Here is an 18,228-nt window from a genome sequence, read left to right as displayed (position 1 = left end):
CCACTTTACCATTGTGTTTTCATTCAATTCAGTCAGCTTTATATCTCTGAGTAATTATTCCCAACATTTCTAGGAAAATGAATTCCCTTCCATACTCCCTTAATCTCAGCGTTAATTCACATTATTTAATGATGTTCCATACAAATCATCCACAATTTGTTCATGTTCTGTGGTGTATTTTCTTCTTGGAGAATCCAATGTCTGCAGTTGCATCAAGGAGGAGACTAATAAGTACCATTAATAAAACTAAGTTCCAAGATCACAATCAATTCTTGCATGATGGAGGACAATTTGGACGGGGCCCCGAGTGACCTAGTGGTCTAAAGCACTCGCTGTTATGGATCATTGCTATCTCACCTCTGCCTACGTGGGGTTGAATCTCAGGTTTGGCCAATGTGGGTATGTGAGAGAGCATGCCAGTAGCTTCTTGTGGGTCGGTGGTTCTTTGCGGGGTTTTCCCAGGTTCTTCCTCCACCATTTATACGCTGCCATGTATAGCCTATCTTGTGCTGAAAAATGGCATTAAACCCTTCAACAACAACAGTTTGGACTGACATCCAAAAGCTATTGGAAATGGCAATAGAATACCCATATGTCACAGAAATTTCATTTCCATTGGGAAAAATAATTTTACTTTGTGGAAATATTGTTCCATTGGGAAGGATAATTTTACTTTTTTGGAAATATCATTCACAAGAAACACTTAATTTCCTTTCGATCATGTTAAGATGCTAATATATTTTGATAAGAAAATATATAGTGGAAACAAACAAGCTAGACAAACTGGATGTTGACTGTTAAACTGGATGTTGACTGTTATGTGGAACTGAGATTTATATTGAAAATACAATAAATACCCATTATCTTAAAATTAAGAAAAAATATTGCTAACAATTGATATTGCCTATACATTTTATTTCTATGCGATAACTGAGATTATAGTGGAAAGATTTCAACACAACTTGATATATGCATTAAGCTTTAAGTAGAATCCTATTAATTTGGGGGTCATTAGCTCCATGGTCAAGGTCACTGATGCTAAAAGTTGATTTAGCCTATGCATTTCATTTCCAGATGATAAATTAAGTTTTAGTGAACAGATCTTCATATACATATGTTCCCCTTATGCCAAGGAAGAACCCTATTGATTTTGGAAGTTAGTATCTTTAAGGTCAAAGTCACTGATGCTAAATAATTGATTTTGCCAGCACATTTTATTTCCAGATGATAACTCATGTTCTAGCGAACAGATTTCAAAAGAATTTGGTACATATGTTTCCATAAGGTTAAAGTAGAATCCTGGGGAATTGGAGGTCACTAGCCTGTAGGTCTAGTTCTGTGTATAAAAAATAATTGACTTTGCCTCTGCATTTTTTCCAAGTGAAAACTTAAGTGCTAGTCAGTAAATTGCAACAGAACTTAGAGCATGTCTTCCCATTAACCAAAGAGAAATCCTGTTGATTTGGGGATCACTAGCTTCAAGCTTCAAGGCAAAGGTCGCTGTCACTAAATATAGGTTTGGCTATTGCATTTCATTTCTCAACAGTAACTACACGATGCATTTGTACAAGACTGTGTACTTGTGTTCCCCCCTTGCCATGTATAGATGCATTTCTTCCTGGACCACAACTCCAGTTCTCTTCAACCAGTTTCACTGAAACTTAAATTTAAACATCTGGCCAAATGTTGACATGGTATTATGTGCTATTTGTAGTATGTTTCTTGCGTCAGTTTTAAATTGCTTCAAATCTGAGTAACCATAGTAGCTTATGTTATATATATTTGATTTAATTTATATTTGATTTAATTTAATTGTTTGTAAGTTTTTTTATTTCATTACATGTTAAGTAATTTAATTTTGTTTACTGGAATTTGATACTTTCCAGAAATTAGTTTGACCTGACTGTTTAGTCAAAAACACCTAAAAATAGAACTTTTGTATCTTTTTGCTGACCTAGTTCTTGACCTTGATTGAGAATCAAATAAACAACTTTTTTTTTTTATTTATTTTTTTATTGTGGGATACATAGAGTGAGATCAAGGCTGTACTGGAATATGTGACCTTAGACATGTAAATGGCTTCTAAACACTGGAAATTAAGGTGTTTTGTTTTTTCTGTTGTGACCAGTTAAGTTATATTTTCAGTTTTCTTCAAACTATTTGGATTCTAAAAGATTAATTTGTTTCTCTGGGAATATTTAAGTGCTCATACAGAATTCATGGACAAAGACATTTAAATTTTATCAGAAATTCAAACACGGGAATATTGTTTATGGATCAACAAAGAAATGTAGACACATCCGTAATATAAAGGCTAGAGTGTACGTCATCGTCTTCCATTTTGTATTTTTTGTTGGGACTCAAACTTGAATTCATAAAACATTTCATTACTAGGACTTATAAAATTTAATTCGTGGATTATTCTTGGATTATTTTGGGATTTGATTCTTAAAACCGTAATTTCTTAAATTTTTTTCTTCATGTTTACATTGTTTTTTTCCGGGAAATAAATTATTTGTTAAATTTTCAAAGCTTGTTGTTTTCACTCTTTTTTTGTTACGTTAATTGGAGCCTGAACACGTAACATAAGACACATACTATTTAACATACTTTGTTGAAATTTCATGTTCATCATCTTATAAGACCTAGATGTAGGTTTTGTCTCATAAACTTCAGTTAGGATGGAGTTATGGCCCTTGCCACTTATTTCCTCTGGTTGCACAGGATGTTGCTTTCAAACCAGCATAGCTTAAGAATCATTCAGCAGTCAGCTGATCAAAAATATTTTGGACTCCCTCAGCAACAAAAAAAGTAATATTGATGCCTCTTGATCATACTTTTCTGCCTTTGACACATTACTTTTAGACTAATCCTCCTGTTGACAGTTACAGTACTGTGTTTTGTGATCATCGTATTGAAATGCCTATTGATTTGTTTTGCTCACAAAGTTAATATTTAAAAAGGTATTTATTTAGATACATGTCCACATTAGGATAATGTTTACTCAATTTTGGCAGTCTGTTGATGTTAAGGATGCAGGCATTTATTTCAGAGACTTTAAAGACAAGTGACATGACAGTTTCATTACTCTAAAGCATTACAAGTTAACCCTCAGAATGGTTTCAAAATGACTATGCTTTTAGAATCACTACAGAGTGATAGCACATGTTACCTTCCAAATGTTATGAAGAATGTCTATGCTGATGTTCAGACTGTCAACATTAATTCTTCATATTTTGTTTTGGAACTTCATAGCAGCCAGCATTGGCTACAAGTTATGAAGATCAGCAAATGCACTGGTTATGACCTTTTTTAGCAGTTTGTTTTAGTATGGGTACCCTGTGAGACTCCCAGTTGATTTGATTAATAAACAGTTTGTTTCAGTATGGGTACTTTGTGAGACACTCACTTGATTTGATTTATAAACACTTTGTTTTAGTATTGGTACTCTGTGAGACTCCCAGTTGATTTGATTTACAAGCAGTTTATTTTAGTATGAGCGCTCTATGAGACTCCCAACTGAGTGGATTTATAAACAGTTTGTTTTAGTATGGGTACTCTTTGAGACTCCCAGTTGATTTGATATATTAACAGTTTGTTTTAGTATGGGTACTCTGTGAGACTCAGCTGATTTGATTTGTAAACAGTTTGTTTTAGTATGGGCAATCTTTGAGACTCCCAGTTGATTTGATTTTTTTTCTCATAACAGAGAACATGAGATGATGTTTGCCATCATCAGTTTTTTGTTGTCCTTCCATCCATTAGCACAAGTTTGTTATCACTACTCCTCCTAAACTAATTGAAAGATTGTCAAGAACTGAACTGAAAATAGTTCCAGTCTGATATCCAGTAGAGTTTCCACCACAGCCATCTTGAAAATTTTTCTCCACTCCTCCAAAATGAAAAGTCATAGTGACATGGGGTTTTCTTGAAAGGGCTTCATTTGATGTATAGTTGGTCCTAAATGAAAATAGTGTCAGTTGCGCATCCATCAAAGTGTCCATCTTGAAATTCCTGTTATTATTACGACTATTGAATAGATGGTCATATCATCTTGGGGATTTTACTGAATGTTTTTTTTAATGTCTGGATGATTCTAATGAAAATGGTGCTTCTCAGACATCCAATATGGCTACTGCAGTGGCCATCTTGAAAATCTTGTTATCACTCTTCCTGAATGAATGGTTATATTAAAATGGGTTTTCACTGAAATACTTTGTATGATGTCTAATTGGTCATAAATGAAACTGGTGCGGATCTGACCAGTATGGTTATCACAATAGCCATCTTGAAAATCTTATCACTGCTTCTAGATGGCTGGTCATATCAACATTGTGCTTGCACCAAAAGGCTTTTTATGCTGTCTAGTTTGACCTAAATGGAAACGGTGCTAATCTGATATCCAGAATGGCCACAATGATAGCCATCTTGACAATGTTCTTATTGCTACTTCTCTAAAATGGAATCTCATTTTGACATGTGGTTTTCATCATAAGAGTTTATGTAGTATCTGGTTTGGCCTAAATTAAAATTATGCAAACTGACCCTTGATATTATTCTTTACTCTTCCCAGATTCAGGGCTATATGAACATGGGGGTTTTCACACATAAACTTCTTGTGATACTTAGCTGGTCCTAAATGAAAACGATGCCAATTAAACATCCCACATGGCTGCCATAGCAGCTAATGTAAACTTTTGTTATTACTGTATAATCACAGAGAAACACTATGTAGTTTAGAGGAAGAAATAGTCTCATCTAGAATTCCTTGAAATTCTTTTCAAAGAGTTGAGTGTCAGTCCTTTTGAGGGAAATGTATTTAAAAGGATATACAGTGATGCCCTCCATCAGTCTGTTAGTGCACCTTCTAAACTGGTGGGTGAAATACTAACCATCTCTGAAAGAGGTGCCATTATTAACTCATGCCCATGGTGAAATGTATCACATTTTCAGATATTTTCTTAACAGACTTTATATATACAGATATAACAGGAAAAAGTATAATGTATATCATGGATTTTGCATGATGACTTTTGGTTCTCTGTTTAGGGGGTGTTGTATTAGAATGGGTACTAATGGGTAAGGGTTTGGAATATCAGTGAGACATTGACAGTTTATCTTGCATTGTAAGTACAGTTGAAAGAGAAATTACAAAATTGTTTTTTGCTTGTGTACAGCATTACAGCTGATTGCATGAGAGTGACGCTTAATGATTTTCTGGTAATAGATTCTGCAGCATGATTTATTTTCCCATCTCCATTGCTTAGTCGCATACAGTGTTTAGCTTAGTATTGCACAACAAGAATTTAAAGAATAACTAAAACAATTGTTTATTGTAAAACTGTTGAACTTAAATCAAATACCTATTGCTCACTAACCACAACATATGAAATCAGCTAATCATAATGCATATCAGAAATTTACATTTACCTTCTCTTTGTAAAATTCAAGTGCATGTCACCTAAAGACCCCCAAAAATTATGAAAATTTGGAAGGAATAAAATTGGTTCATGACTTAACCATAATTTTTTTAAAAGAGATGTAAAAAGTTTTTGTGAAACTAAATTTATTCTAGTTTCTACCTTTACAAGAACTGTTTTAGTTTATAACTCTACTAGACATATACCAGAGGAACTTACAGGATCTCTGTTGTCCACCCATCTATTAGCACAAGTTTATTTTTTTTTATTGCTACTTGACCTAAACTACTTGGAGGATTCTTTTAAAACTTTACACACATCACATGTTCTGGTTGGTCCTACATGTAAAAGGAAATGATGCTGTATGCATATCCATTATGTTTTCCCTGGTAGCCATTTTAAACTTGTTATCACTGCTCTTCCTACATGGGAGGTAGTATCAACATGGGGTTTTCACTAAAAGACTTATGTTGTCAGAAATGAATAGATGTCAATCTGATTTCCATTATGGCCACTAAGGCACCCATCTTAAAAATCTTATCACATCTCCTCATGAACAGAAAGTTCTGTTGATATGTGATTTGACCAAAAGACTTCTTTTTATACCCAATTGGTCTTAAATGAACATGCTGCCAATTTGACATCCAGTATTGTCACCAGACAGTGACCATCATAAACAAAATCTTTATTGTTACTAATCCAGAATGGATGGTCTTATCAACATGTGGTTTTCATTAAAAGATGTCTGCGTGGTCCTAAATGAAAATAGTGCTGATCTGATGTCACATATATCCACCACAGTAGCCATATAGAAAATCTTTTTATTGCTATTCCTGAATGGAAAGTCATATTGACATGGGGTTTTCACTATAAGACTTTTATGATGACTGCATAGATAAAGATGAAAATAGTAAAGATTTGGAGTCTAATATGGCCACTGCAGTGGCCATCTTGACAATCTCATTTTAGCTACTCCTCTTCAAAGGAAAGCAATTTTGACTTGAGATTTTTCATTAGAAGAGTTTTGTGGTGTCTGCTTGGTCCTAAATGAAAACAAACAACCTCAGCATGGCTACCATGGTGACTACATGTATCTTGAAAATATTGTTTGCTCCTTTCCAGATTAATGGTTAACATGGGGTTTTCACCAGTATTCTTATTATGATGATGAAGTTGGTGATAAATGAAAATGTTGCCAGTCGTACATCCAGTATGGCTGCCATGACGGCTGTCGTGAAAATCTTTTGACACTACTCCTTCAGAATGGATGATCATTATGACATGTGGTTTTCACCAAAAGACTTCTAATTTTGTCTGATTTGATCAAAATGATAATGGTGCCAATCTTTTATCTAATATGTTGACCACAATTAGCTAATTTGAATATGAGAAGATAGCTGCAGCACTCAGCAAATTAAAAGGAAGCTTATCAGTCACTTACCAAGAGGGACCTTTTATTAAGGAAGATTAAAGCCGATGAGGTTCCAGCTGTTGCTTCCTGGTGTATCTAACTCATTCATCTCTGGAGGATGTGATGAAAGCTGCATTTTGGCAATCTTGTGTGATGTTCTTTTACTTTCTCTCATTAGCTCACCAAAGCAAAGGCATATTTTCTTTGGGGCTAATAGTCATAGCACATAAATTGGCTCATGCATATACCATGAAACAGCATTTTATACTTCTTCAGTGAGGGTGAGTATTCCTTTTCTTTTTTTCTTTTTTTTTGTAACCAGTTGCAGGACAATCAGCCTCCAATCAAACTGGCAAAGTCAGCAAGGCAGTAACAACAGGTTATGTACTTGATCTTAAAATGTGTTGGGGGTGGGTGTAAAACTAACTTTAATGATGTAATACTTATTTGCTGTTATTGCCAGATTCCTCCCTCCCACCGTGAACTGATATTCCACTAGTTCAGGCTATGTCCTCAAAAAGAATGAAGATTTGTGCAGATTGGACTTCCGATCCTTGTTCGTTTTGGGAGGATAAATTCAGTTACATTGAAGGGTATTCTTCCATCCAGAAATGAATAAGTTATGCAGTAGCCACAGACTAGTATTATATCATCAAAATTAGCCCCCACCCCCCAAACACAGAGCCACATGTATCATGCATTTAGGGTCATCAATTGAAGAATTATCTCATTTTTTCTTATAGTTCCGATCAGCATTACAGATGGTGGTCAGTCCTGGTGACCCACGACTCAACCTTGATAATTTCATCAAAATTGGTGAAGGCTCCACAGGTATTGTGTGTATAGCTACAGAGAAAAGCACGAGGCGGCAAGTGGCTGTGAAAAAAATGGACCTTAGAAAACAGCAAAGAAGAGAACTATTGTTTAATGAGGTACTTCATCTAGGCAAAGGAATTGCATTGTTCAAACTATATGATATTTAGTTAGAGATTTCTAAAATGTGTCTGCCTAGAAATTGTACAGTCACATTCAGAATATATTTCAAAGTAGTGACTTTTGTGAAACTGTTCTTGAAAATTTTGTAAGATCAATTTTGTGAATTTATGGATGTTACAAAGGTTTTTTAGAAATTAAATGGTGAGCATTTTCACTACAAATATTAGCCATTTACTGAAAGACTACACAATTATATGCTCTTGATGATTTTCAAGGCAGATATTCACTATATTAATTACCTTTATATACTCACTTCCTAGTCACAATTAAAAAACAAAATTGGAATGGGGGTATTGACTTATAATCCAGACATGTTAAAAGTCATGGACCTGTCAGCTAAATATACCAAAAATCTAGCCAAAACATTTTATTTTATGTACTAGAGAATTAGTTGACTAATGTTGTGTATGTATTCAAGAATTAAACGAGTTGTTTCTTGATAAATCAATGCAGAATGCTGTCATCTTATTTAATTACATATACATTTTTGTTGTTTTCTCATTTTTGTTGATACTTAAATTCACGGGGGGGGGGACTGGGGAAGATGTAAAATTGTTAATAAAAGAGGGGTCGGTACTTGTCGGGTTTTTAGCTGTACTGGTTATAGGCTAGAAGAGCATATGGGATGGTCTGTTGTCTATTGTCTGTCATCTGCCATCCGTCCATCCATTACCACAGGTTTGTTATCGCAACTCCGCCTAAACTATTTGGAAAATTGCCATGAAATTTTGCACACACATTCATCCCATGGTCTAGTTTGTCCTAAAAGAAAATGGTACTTCTTGGAAATCAAGTATGAAAATCATGTTATTGCTATTCCTTCTAAATGGACGGTCATATCAACATGGTGTCTTCACTGAAAGACTTCTTATAATGCATACTTTGTCCTCAGTGAAAATGGGAATGATCTGATATCCAATATGCCACTTTTGTGGCCATCTTGAAATTATTGCTATTGCTTTCATATGAGAAGATTTCTTTTATTGTCTTGTTGGAATTAGCTGAAAACGGTGCTGATGTGAGGGACAGTATGACAGTGGCCATCTTGGAAATCTCGTTAATGGTACTCCTCCTAAATTTTTGTTCATATTAACATTCAGTTTTCATTCAAAGACTTTGTATGATGTCTAGTTGGTCCTGTATTGTAAATTGTGCTGATCTGATATCCAGTATGGCAGCTAGAGTTGCTATATTGAAATCTTGTTTTTGCTACTTCTATTAAACAAAGAGTAGAATTTCCATATGGATTTCACCTACAGACTTCTTTTGGTATATTGTTGGTATTAAATGAGAATAGTGACAATCCAATGTCCTGCTATTGCTAATCCTCCTAATAAAAAGTACTATTGCTATTTGGGCTGTCACCAGACGACTTCATATATATATGTATATTTGGTCCAGAATGAAAATGATGTGAATCCAATGTCCAGTATGGATACAGTGTCCATAATGAAAACGTTTTTATTACAACTCCTCCACCTGAATGAATGGTTATATCAGCATTGGAATTTTACTGAACAACTTATGAGGTCTAGCTGGTCCTATTGCGCCATTTAGACATTTAATATCCCTGCCACAGAGGCCATTTTGAAAATCTTGTTATCCCTATTTGTCCTGAATGAACGGTCACATCAGCACTGAAAGACTTTGTATGATGTCTGGATAGTCATAAATGAAAATGGTGCCAATCTGACTTTTTTAAAAAATTCTAGTTGTCATTAAAAATCCTAGCCTTATTGACATTGTGGTTTCACCAAAAAGCTTTTAATGATGTCTGGTTGTCACTAAATAGAAATGGTGTCCATCTGGCATCGAATATGGCCATTATGGCATACCTCTTGAAAATTTTGATATAGCTGCTTTAAATATCTTTATTAATGGCATGACCTTTGGTAGAATTGTTATCAAAAATCACATTATGTAACTTTGACTGACATTTTAAAGTTTTAAACATCCTTATGGTTAATTCAGAATGATAGAGGAATAATTGAACAATAGAATTTGATAGATTTTAAGAAATTGATTTGACTTTTGTTGAGTTTTCACATAGATATAATTCATCTTTTCAGGTTGTGATTATGCGTGACTATCACCACCCACATATTGTAGACATGTACGACAGTTTCTTGGTTGCAGACGAACTATGGGTTGTGATGGAGTTCTTGGAAGGAGGTGCATTAACAGATATTGTCACACACAACAGGTAAATTACAAGTAAATGAACACACTCAAGTTTAAATTGATATATCTTCAACCAGCTGTCAGTCTTTGTTTAATTCCATTAGGCATCAACCAGTCTCAAGCAAGGCCTTGTGTACATTTGTGTGTAATTACATAAATCCCAATATTAAAAACAATTCCCACACTAATAATCATACTCAACTCAAAATTCTATTAGTCATTGGATTGATATTACTCATTCAGAAGTTGGAATTTTTACTCAAGTGCCTGTATTCTGAGTGCTAAGATTACCTAACTCTGTTGATATGTTCTTTGTTTTAATGGTCACAGACCAAAACAGCTTATGCAGAGGCTTTTTTCCTGTCTGGCATCATTAGCACAAGTTTGTTGTCACTACGTGTCCTAAACCACAAGGATGATTGCCATGAAACTTTATATTAAAAATGGTCCTCTCAGATATCAAGAATGGTGGCCATTGTAACAATTTTGTTAATGCTACTCCTGAACAGATGTTTGTATTGACATGACCTTTTCATTATAAGACTTCTTATAATATCATGTTGGTCCTAAATGAAAATCATGTTCAGCTTGTCATGACTCTTACTGAAGGAATGTTCATATCAACATGAGAGTCTTCACTAACAGACTTAAAGTGTGAAACGCGTCCTACATGATATTGGTGCCTATCTGACTTATAGCATGACCTCCGAAGTATCCATCTTTAAAATCTTGTTGCTACTTCTCAGAAATGGATGGTCATCTAGACAAAGGAATTACACTTAAAACTTGTGTGGTTGGTTGTGAATGAAATTTGTAGCCATCAAACATGCACTTAGACATAGACTATCAATGAAAATCCAAGAGTGGGTGGTTATATTACATTGATGGTCAAAAAACATTTGGTTTTCAGTAAAAGTTGCCCAGTTGATCATCAACGAAAATAATGGTAGTATGGCCACCATTGCATCATTCTTGAAAAATCTTGTTATAGTGACTCTTCCTGAACAGATGGTCACATCAACATTGGGTTTTCACATCAAGACTTCTTATGATGTCTGCTTGGTCCTTCCTGAAAATAGTGTCCCTCCATCATGCTCATGGATGTTCATTATTGCCACCATCATGGTAGCCATTAAAAAGTTTATTAACACTACTAATCCTAAAGGGTATTGACCTGGGCTTTTTACAGACCTGCCAGCCCTTATAAATTTGACGTATGTCTTACGAAAATTACCCTTAAAATACAGACTTACGGCATAAAAGCAAAAACTACAGAAAAGTTATCGTTGCCAAAAAATCAGGATAATTGATTCATCCATGTTTAATTTTGATCTGGGTTTCATATTAGAACTAGTGACATTAGTCAGGGAACCTGACTAACTTTACAGCAGCACCCCAGACCAGTGTTTCCCTTTACGCACATTTGTGCATCAGGGACGCACACTGGAGAAAATTGATGCACACATTTTGTTGCCGTGCGTTTTTTTTTTTGATGCGAAGGATTTTCATAATGTGATCAGGATTTATTTAATACCCAATGCATTGGACGATGGATGGCATCGTATATACTTCGAGCATTGACTGGTTCCCCGCTTTGTTTGTTCCTTGCCTTGCGCTCCTGTATTTGTATAGCAGAGTGCAACGCAGGGAACATTCAAAACAATGAACCAGACTAGCATAGGCAATGTTATGGCGGAGTAGCTTCCCCTAATCTCACGAGCTCTCATGCGATTTCCATCGAGCTCAGCAAGCTGTCATCTAGATGTTTAATCTCAGTACTTGTTGCACTAGAAAGTGGTCTTCAAATTAAAACATCGTGCACTAAAAATCATTAGCAAAGAAATTAAAAGAAGCAGAATACAAAAGAGTAACTGTGGCTCTAACTTTAATGAAAAATGGAGAAAATAATGCCCTTGACTGGAATACAGTGTTCATACGTTAGGATTACCAGTGTGACTTATGATCGTGTGATTGCGAAGACTGCAAAATTGAATAATCCTTTCTTGACAGGGTTTTAGAATTTTAAAAAATCTGCCCTCGTTCACCACAAGATATGTGGAGAACACATTATAACTCAAGACATTCTTTCACGACAAAGAAATCAATAAACTTGCAGAGACAATTGCGTTATTTGGATTACAGAGTCAGCAGGTCATTGCAGATTTTGTTGGTTTTTAACTTTGCTGCAATAAAAGAGCGATCTTAAAGTTCAGGTTAACTTATTAGAAAGAAGATGAATCATTATCCTCCTTGATATTTGGATAAATATGTTCTAGGACAAAGTACAGTGAAACCGATGATAGTACACATTTTATGAAAGGCAGTAGTTTGACTGCCATTTTGTTGAAAAGATTTATTTGGCTTTTTGTATTGGCTTGTATGTACTGTGTTGGGCTATAATATTGCTTCATATTGATTATAAGGAGTGTTAAAAGTACGACTTTAAAAGAAAAATGAACTAATACAATTATTCTTATTGGACATAACGTGCCAATTTGAGTATGTCTCGTAGCAAGAGATATGATTGCCATCGTTATGGGAAATGGAAAAAGAATTTCCAAGAATTAAGTCAGTTAGAGATAGCAACAAGCCATTGAACTGCATAGGGTTTGGAACTGTGGTTTGTGCAACTGTACTAGTGGTAAATAAAGTCTTCTTGTACTTTATAAACTTTTCAGTTGAGCATAATGTTTATCATCGCTGCATGTTTCGAATACTGAATTTTTAATTACATTTTCCAGCTTTACAATAGCAGTTTATGATATTTTGTTACACTTAACTGAAAACTGGTCAGTTATACAGGAAAAAATCAACTGCTTTACTGAGACGGGTTCATCAGGGTTGGCAGGTCTGTTTATACTACAAGATTTTAGGTGATGTCAGGTTGGTCCTAAACGAAAATAATACCAATCTGACATCCAATATGGCCACTTCAGCAGCCGTCTTGGAATTCTTGTTTTTGTTGTTCCTTCCAAATGAGTGATCATATTGAAATGGGGTTTTTGCTACAACTTCTTGTGATGTTTGGTTTGTCCTAAATAACAGCGTTTTCTATCTGACGTCCAGTGTGGCCACTTCAGCAGGCTTCTTGAAACGTTTTGTTACTTCTTCTGCGTAAATTGTCATATTGACATCAGATTTCCACAAAAAGACTTTGGATGTTTACTTGATACTAAACTTAGGTGTTGCTCATCAGATTTCCAACATAGCCACTAAATCTTCTTGTCGCTGCTTGTCCTAAACAGATGGCAACATCTACATATGGTTTTCACCAAAAGGCTTTTCATCATATCTGGTTGTTATTCAGTAAAAATTATGTTGATCTGATAGCACACATGGCTGTTATAGTGACCATGTTGAAAATATTGTTATGGCCACTTCGCCTAAATGGATGGCTAGTGGGATAGGGTTTTGAATAAAAGGCTTCTTGTGATGAGAGATTGGTCCTAAATGAGAAGAGTGCTTACCCAGTATGGCCACAATTGTGGGGTTGCATATCGTCAGAGGAATTCACTCTCACTTGCAGAATTTTTAAATCTGACCTTCCATGCCAGAAGCTATTTGCACTCGTATAAATAGAATCATGAAATCTGATAAAGGAATGCATCTTGTTGAGTGTTACACCCCTATACTCTATCACAAAAGTTGGTCACTGTGACCCCACATTTCAGACTTTGCTGACTTGTGTTTATATTTGTGTTTTACATAAGTTTCTCAATTACTTGGCCTGCTGACAACATCAAACAAGATGATTGCATGCATTTGTATTAGTACCAGACACTTAAAAAGTTCACTATGACCTACATTTCATATTTTACTCACTTGGGTTAATTTTTTATGCGCAGCTCATAACCACATATTTTTTGCATCATGTATATTTTGTTATACCTGACATCATGAATCTTCTTGATGACAAATAGCTAAATGCTGAGAAACAGTATTCTTCAACTCAAGTCAGTGCAAGATCTGATTGTCAGAAAGAAAGAATAGTATGTTACCATTGTGACTATTTCTCATTTATTACAAAATGTACTTGAAAGTGTACCATTCTAAAACTATTTGATCATATGACAAGCTCAGTCTATTGCGTACATGGAGGATTTTGTGTAATACAGTAATTACAAATTTCTGATAAAGAAACAAGTTGTTAAAAAAAAGTGCAAAATGTTGTCACAAAATCTTAGCTTAAATGGAACAGTGAAAGCAATTTGACTATGAAAAGAAGAAGAGTCTTTGATAACTACTCAGATATTTGATGTCAGAAAGATTCATAAACAAAGTTTTATATACATTCTACAGTAGTGGGAAAATTGAATGGATGGATAAATGTTTGTTCCTTAATTTAATCGACATTGTATGTGTCAGTAGCATTTTACAGTATTATCAACACAGTAGTGGATATATGGTACCATTTTAAAGGTAAGGTGGTTTAACTTTAAATAACAATAATAGAAGTTTTCTCACATTGATTCCATAACATGTACATGATTTTTAAATGACAATATTAAAGATTAAAACTTAGTTAAACCTTTCTTACTTTATAGGTAATTATTGTTTTCATCTGTGAGCCACAGTCTAGTAAGGCCACCCCACTTATAAGGCCACTTTCCTACTGAAGAAAGGTGTCACTTTTTAAGAGTGGGACAACTGTAATAATTTGCCAAAAGTTTTTCATGCATATAAAACTCAAAACTGCCAAAACCAATCAGGCATATGGTTCATAGTAATAAGTTTGTATCTGTATGTTGATGATCAGTGATAATTAATTTCTCTTTCCATCTCTCTTTTTCTCAATCAGAATGGATGAGACACAAATAGCTACAGTGTGTAAGGCTTGTTTGAAGGCACTGGCATTTCTTCATTCCAATGGGGTAATCCACAGGGATATTAAGTCTGATTCTATACTTTTGTCACATGAAGGAAAGGTAAGAACATGTACCAAAATTGTAAAGATGGACTACTAATTTTACAAATTAAGACTTATTGCATGATTAAAGAATTTATTATTGTTGTCACCATGAAGTTTCACTGAATGGGTTAATTTCTGCCTAAACTTGTATTTTTAAAAGCAGTAATAGATTACATGCTGTTATTGTGCTGGTGTATCTTTTCCTGGCACTAATTCCCTGTCAAAGAAGATTGTTTCTTCTGTCTAAAAAAAGTACAACATGATCCTTTAAAACAAAGCAACTCAGTAGGATACATATTTGTAACTATGGTGGAGATTCTTTGAAAATAATGCCCACAAATCAAACTCTAGACAACAAAATATATGCTTCATGGATTTATGTAATATTTTTAAAATAGTTTTCCACATGAAGATTGTCAGTGACTGAACTTAGTTAATCTATTTTAAATTTAGTACTCTGTTGCCAATACAATACCTGTTACACACTGGGACCAATTTTAAAAAATGTTGTGGGAAAACTCATTAAATATAGTATTACAATTGACCACTCCTGTGGCCTAGTGGTTAGAGCATCCACCTCGGATGCAGGAGGCCACGGGTTCCAACCCCGGCCAAGTCATACCAAAGACCTTAAAAAATGGTACTAACAGCTACCTCACTAGGTGCTCAGCATTAAGAGGTTAGTGTTAGGACTGGTCGGCCTGGTGTCATGAGAATGTGACTGGGTAGTACATCATGCTACAAGTCTGTGGCACTATAAACTGACACGTTGCATACATTGTAGCAATATGACTGAAATTTTTTAAAAGCTATTTTAAAAATCCAGATCACACACACAGTAATAAAATTGTTCATGTGGCGATTTTACCTCTCCTTACAATCATAATTATGTTTGAAAATGAGGGAGAAGTCGGGGACCAGTAAGGGTTGATTAACTGAAATCAAGTGACAGTCAACATTTGGGTGCAGCACCCATTTTCAAATTAGACTGCAAACATGCCAGGGTCACACAGTTGACATTTGGAGGCATAAATAAACAAAATAAAGAACTAATGTCCTTATAGGTATATTCCCAATCATTCACAATAAAAAGCTTTTGCTTAAAGACATTATACTCTTGAGTCTGTCAGATATGATGACTCTGTGCTGTTTCTACACGACCCCTACAACATTGGTAACTGTATCAGTCCACACAAGAAATGTGTTAGCAAAGATCAGAATTTCTTTATTTTCATATGGAAACATTCATTTGACAGTATACAAAATAATGAAGTATCACATGTAAGAAGCTGAATATAAAACTTAAATTATAGTACAATTTTGGAATTTTTTATCAATGTAGTAATGCAGCCATTAATCACATTGACACAGAATGGAGGAAATGCTATTTCAAATCAACATTGTTTGCCTTAAAAAAGATATGTAATAAAAAGAAAATCTGTGCGTTTTTATTGTATTTGAAATGAATTATTTCACTTGTAAAGTGGCAACACTGTATTGTCACTTTTGGCTTTGCCACTCATGATAGAACACTTTTGAAATATTTCCTTATAATTTTTAATAAACTTGTTTTCCTCTATGTATCAATGAACTGGACAACTGGTATATACATGTAGAAGTTCTTGTAATTACAGGTGAAATTGTCTGACTTTGGGTTCTGTGCCCAAGTATCCCAAGAACTTCCCAAGAGAAAGTCATTAGTGGGAACTCCATACTGGATGGCCCCTGAAGTAATATCACGGTTACCTTATGGGCCAGAGGTTTGTATACTGACATTATTATGCTCTTGTTGCGTTTTTGGTTGTCTAGTATTATTTGACCATCACTTTTGTCCCTATGCTTTTGCAAGATCCTAGAGGATAATTTCTTGGCCACCTATTCTGTGGATGCATTGGTGCTTGCAATCTGCAGGCACGAGTGTATCATAAATGTTTAAGGCTGGACCACTTCTCCTATACTGCAAAGGACAGAAACATTAAACTTTGAGTGGACTGTAGATATTGTGTGAGAATATTGATTATGTCCACAGTGGTTTGAGAATAGTGTGATTCAAGGTATGTAGAGACATCATGGCTTGGGAGGGGGACCAGTAACTGAAGAGCAAATAGACATGCAACGCTGCAACATTATAATTTAAACTTTGTTGAGATGTTGTCCTCTCTAATAAAGTCTAATAACAGAATATGATGATTTAGACAATCATGAAAGTTTTCTAAAGTAGATTGAGAATAGAATTACATCTATAATTTAAAAAGCATTTTAGATTTTGTTGTATAAAAAAAAATACAGGAAACAAATGCTTATATGAATTTTGTTATGTAAAGAACCTGTCAGAATTAAACAGTGTTGTCTCCAGAGCACTAGTCAGAGCAGCGTGCTGGTTGCTTTCCTCCACATTTCAAGCAGAGTAAAGTCTGGGTGGAGGGAACTCATTTTGATAGATGGGAGGATTTTATGCACTTCACTAAAGTTGTAAATAGGGGACAGTGATAAATGTGATGCTCAGAAAGCACTTGAAGAGAGAGCACTACCATGCACAGTTTTATTATACCTTAGAAAATTTAAGACAGAATGCCCTTTGGAGAACAAGGTAAACCCCATAGAGGGCAGGGTTTGGCACTGATTTAAAACTAAAAGGCTAGGGTCATTACCATTAAGATAGAGATTCATCATAAACACTTTAGAAACCATCTTGAGATAAATGTATTTCTATTCATCTTTTATCGACTGTCATATGTTAAGTTTTTTTTTTGCAATCTTATACATGCATGTATGAGGGTATAAGTATTATTTTCTTCCACATACATGATACTGTGTTTTTTTTTGGTGGGGGGAGGGCAGGGTTTCAATCACAGCACAATTAGCAGGTGAGATACCATAATCCCTGGAATCCTAGGCATGTTCAACTAGACTTAAGTGCCAAAAATAAGGGTCTGATACAGAAAAAAACTTTTATTTGTAATGAAAGGGCAAGGATTTTAAAAAAATCTGGAAAATTGTTTTGATTGGCTGATGGAATGAGGTGAGGTAAGATGACATTATGATAATGACATGATGCTATATTTCACATGAACATTGACACATATTTTTGGATTGTTGAGACATGCTTCCTGTGATAATATTTGTTTGAAATTTTTTTTATTTATTATGCTTAATGATATACTTTTAAGCCTACAACAAAATATTTGATTGAATAATCAAAAAATTATTTCCAGATAAGTTTTGCTTATAAAAGGTTTAACAGTAGCATTTTTTATCTGTAACAATGGTCATTGAAGCATTTTACCAAACCCTCTTTATGTCAGAGATGT

The 18,228-nt window shown here is 34.7% G+C and overlaps 1 protein-coding gene across 1 annotated transcript in view; it reads left to right on the top strand.

Moving 5' to 3' along the window:
* LOC149804674 (serine/threonine-protein kinase PAK 4-like) overlaps positions 1–18,228 on the top strand; it is a 64,893-nt gene that overhangs the window by 41,243 nt on the left and 5,422 nt on the right. Inside the window, exons 5-8 of the mRNA XM_089942926.1 lie at positions 7,575–7,763; positions 9,897–10,030; positions 14,807–14,933; positions 16,552–16,677. Coding sequence (XP_089799052.1) covers positions 7,575–7,763; positions 9,897–10,030; positions 14,807–14,933; positions 16,552–16,677 — 576 coding nt within the window. The remainder of the gene's footprint in view (positions 1–7,574; positions 7,764–9,896; positions 10,031–14,806; positions 14,934–16,551; positions 16,678–18,228) is intronic.

Source organism: Sinohyriopsis cumingii, chromosome 2, assembly GCF_028554795.1.
Source record: "Sinohyriopsis cumingii isolate HCF-2022 chromosome 2, ASM2855479v2, whole genome shotgun sequence".
NCBI lineage: Eukaryota > Metazoa > Mollusca > Bivalvia > Unionida > Unionidae > Sinohyriopsis > Sinohyriopsis cumingii.
Note: the sequence above shows the minus strand (reverse complement) of the source record. Positions and strands in the feature narration are given on the sequence as shown.